We start from the raw sequence: 3713 nt of genomic DNA, 5'->3' as shown, positions 1-3713 counted from the left end.
GCTCAGCCTACTCTCCCCTGTCTTCCTGGGACTCCTGAGTTCAGCCATTGGACAAAACATACCTGTTTGCTCACCTACTAGTGGAAATCACTTAGCGTTATGGGGATCTCACCCAGAGTAAATCCACTGGCATTTGCTCACCATTCTGACAAGCGTGGAGTAAAGGAAGTCTAATCTTTCTTTAGAAGCCAAGTTCTGACCTTCCTGGACCCATCTTCCCTTTCTAAACAGAGCACTATGCAATCCTTCACCCTGCTCCAAGCTCCTAATGGCTAAACCGAATGGAAGAAGCTGGCGAGATAGGACGCGTGTTTAAAGTTACTTAGGGCCGGGCACGGTGGTTCACGCCTGTAATCCCAGCACTTTGGGAGGCCGAGACGGGCAGATCACGAGGTCAGGAGATCGAGACCATCCTGGCTAACACGGTGAAACCCTGTCTCTACTAAAAATACAAAAAATTAGCCGGGTGTGGTGGTGGGCACCTGTAGTCCCAGCTACTCGGGAGGCTGAGGCAGGAGAATGGCATGAACCCGGGAGGCAGCCAGGGTGACAGAGCGAGACTCCATCTCAAAAAAAGAAATTAAAAAAATAAATAAATAAAAATAAAGTTACTTAGAGGTCAAAGAACCCAGCCTCTAGCTGCAGAACTGGCAGATGTCTGGGATTCTGATGAATAGAATCCTTCGCAAGCACACATATGCCTCCCTTTCCTCCTAAAGGCACTAGAAGAGTGAAAGGAATATATGTGTTTTGTGCTTAGCTCAGCCTAATTCCAGGACACCCTCTTCAACAGCACCCATTAACCAATTTATGCAGATGCTGTCTGGATAAGGGGGTTCCAAGCTGGGAAGTCAGATACCTGAACTGTTTCAACCCAGGACGTAATTTTATGGAGTTGAATTACTGATGTGCCTCATTGGCAATGAGGAGAGAAATGACACCCTTTTCATGATCATGTTTGGATTCTAAGCAATTCCAAAAACTTCCCTAGCTTCCCTTCTCCTACCTCTGGCTCTGAGGGCAAGAAGACAGATGAGGGTTACTGAGGGACGCCAGGTCTGTCTCCAGAGTGCCGGAGGCTGCCTACAGCTGGAGGGCTGAATCATCATGGCTGCCCACGCTGGGGGAAACTATCCTCAGCAGGTCCCCGCTGGGAGGCAGGCAGAGTCCAGCACCACAGGAAAAACAGGGGGTCCTACACCTTCACCTAGCCTTTCCTGTGGTGAGTGGTAGGTGGAAAGAGCTGGTCTCTAAGAAGTCCTGGGCCCCAGAAGAGCAGATGTGGTCCCCCAGCATCTGCACACTTGGGCAAAGCTGAGTAGGTCACTGGAGCAAGTACCCACTATGTCATTGTCCTTAGAAGCCCCAGGCTAGAGTGCAGTGGCGCAATCATACCCGTGACCACACCCACAGATGGCTGTGCTACACAGTCCAGTATGCAAAACGAGGGGACCCCTGGCAGAAATCCACATACTCCCCTACAGAAAGCAGTATAGGAAGTCTGTGTGAGATACAGGCAAACATCTTGTTTTTAAGAATCTCCTTGACAAATAATATCTGGTGGAAACCTTGGCCTTAAGACCCTCCTCCAGCAAGGTTCTAGGGGGAAAGAAGGGAAGAATATGAGAATCCTAAAGGGGCCTAGGAGATAGACTGTGCATCCATAGATGTGAATTGAGCCACCCGTGGGAGTGGAGAGCTCTGGGCCCACCCTAGACACTGTATGTCTGAGAAAACATGTCCCACTGAATGGAGTCCAAACCTCAGCCCAGCTCAGCTGCTGGAGGCCACCAGCAGCCAACAGCCAGCAGTCTGTTGTGGGTGGTGGTGGGTGTGGATGTTGGAGGTTTACAAGGTCACCCAGGCACCCCACCGGCCCAGCAGCCCACTGTCTTGAGCTATAAAGGACACCACGGGCAGGAGGATAGTGAACTCCTCTTGGCTTCAGGAGGCCTGTTCTGGGCACTTTTTGCCATGCCGGGAGAACTGTCTCCCTGGTCCAATGGGAAGAACATCAGTGATGCACAACACCACTGGAGAAAACTGATGAAACGCACACACCGGTAAGCATGGCTCCCTGGTCAGTGGCCAGAAGGAAGCTCCAGGGTGCTCCATAGGAGCAAGTGTTTTGAGTGCCATGGTTTGACAACCCGAGTCATTGCTTAAAGCCATAAAGAACAATGGCAGATGATATTCCCAAGCCTATCTCCTACCTACCTCACTCCCGGTCCCCACCCACCATGGGATCCAAAATCACAGCAGGGTCCCCAGGGGCTTCGTCTCTCAGTACCCACTCCCTCCTGGAAGCTGACCTCCAGGAGGACCCAGGTGAAGTTCCTGGGTGGAGGAACTGGGAGACCTGGATGCCCCCGACTGGCTCTGCTTCTAACTCACAGGGTGACCTTGATATGGTCGCTGTGCTTAGTAGGCCTGTTTCCTATGGTGCCAGATGAGGGAGTTGCCTTAGATGCACAGCAAGAGGATGGAACACCTTATGGCTTGCCCGGTAGAAAATCCAGGCCTGTCGCTCCTGCCTTTCACCTGTAGATCTCCACCTGTCTGAACTCCAAAGTCAAGATGACTTTGCGAGTCCATCCCAGCTAACCCCAGCAATAACGTCACCACGTTCATGGTGAGTGGGTCTGGAGCCTGGACTAGACCTGGCACTGATAAAATGGGCGTCTTTCCCTACAGCTTAGGCTGTTTCTTAAAAATATGGTAGCAAAGCTGACAGAAGGGACAGATACACCTTTAAGACCTGCCAGCGGACAGCATTTTACACTAAGATGTCAAAGGCAACAACACCTCAAGACAGGAGGATGCATGCGTCCAAGTGCTAGAACAAGCATGCCACAAGCATATGCGTCAGGCGTCCACCCAACTCAATGACCAGTCGCTTATTTGAGCTCCTGTGCTGGCTAGAAATTACAGCTTAAGAAGAATAAAAAATTCCATTCAGACGTGCCGCTCCAGACACGAGGCCTATGAGCAAAGTTTCCGGTGGCCCTAGCCGCCCCTCCCCGTTCCAGGAAGCCGGGCGGGTCACCTCGTCCTCAGATTAACGAGCAGCTCAAACAACTGGGAGAGTCTGGTGACAGCTTCTCCGGGGCACCCGACACCCTCCGCCAAGAACCCCAAATATAGGAGGCCTGGCCTCCGGCCAGCACCCCCGCCTGCTGCTCGATCACCTCCCCAGCATCTCCGTGATTACACCTCCTCCCACAGCGCTCGGACCCTCCCAAACAGGCCCTGCGGAAGGGCCCACCGGCCACCTCCCCGAACAGCCCGGGGGCCTATCTGACATCCAGGGCCCGTTTCAAGGACACTGCAGCAGGCAGCCCAGTCTCGGGGGTCTTCCGCCCGTCTGCTCCCCTCCCAAAAACGCACACACACACAGAGACACTGACAATGCCGGGAGAATCGAAGGCGAAGCCTTTTCTCGTGCCCTGCGATCCAACTCGATGCTGGCCCAGAGGAGGCCGGGCGAGGGAGGATGGAGGCGGCGGAGGCGGCGAGCGGATGCCGGAACAGAAGGCTGCGGCCAGGACCGGCGGCGGCGCGGTCGGGGGCTCACCTTTTTGACTTGGTCATCCTTCAGCTCCGTGAAGTAATAGGCCAGGAGCTGCGCGGCGATCATGCTGGCGGTCGGGGGCGCGGGGCGGCAGGCGTGGGGCCGTTCGGTCCTCCGCAGCCTTGGCGAGCTGTGGTCCTCC

General features: G+C 54.1%; 1 protein-coding gene across 2 annotated transcripts in view; it reads right to left on the bottom strand.

Moving 5' to 3' along the window:
* The window catches only part of HK1 (hexokinase 1), an 88197-nt gene that overhangs the window by 81359 nt on the left and 3125 nt on the right, over positions 1–3713 (bottom strand). Inside the window, exon 1 of one of the 2 annotated variants that reach the window (XM_011927163.1) lies at positions 3575–3707. The exons of the other annotated variant lie outside the window; for it this stretch is intronic. Coding sequence (XP_011782553.1) covers positions 3575–3637 — 63 coding nt within the window. The 5' untranslated portion in view covers positions 3638–3707. Of the gene's footprint in view, positions 1–3574; positions 3708–3713 lie in introns of those variants that run through there. 2 annotated transcript variants of the gene reach the window in all.

This window comes from Colobus angolensis, unplaced genomic scaffold (genome assembly GCF_000951035.1).
Source record: "Colobus angolensis palliatus isolate OR3802 unplaced genomic scaffold, Cang.pa_1.0 Scaffold12, whole genome shotgun sequence".
Taxonomy (NCBI): Eukaryota; Metazoa; Chordata; class Mammalia; order Primates; family Cercopithecidae; genus Colobus; species Colobus angolensis.
Note: the sequence above shows the minus strand (reverse complement) of the source record. Positions and strands in the feature narration are given on the sequence as shown.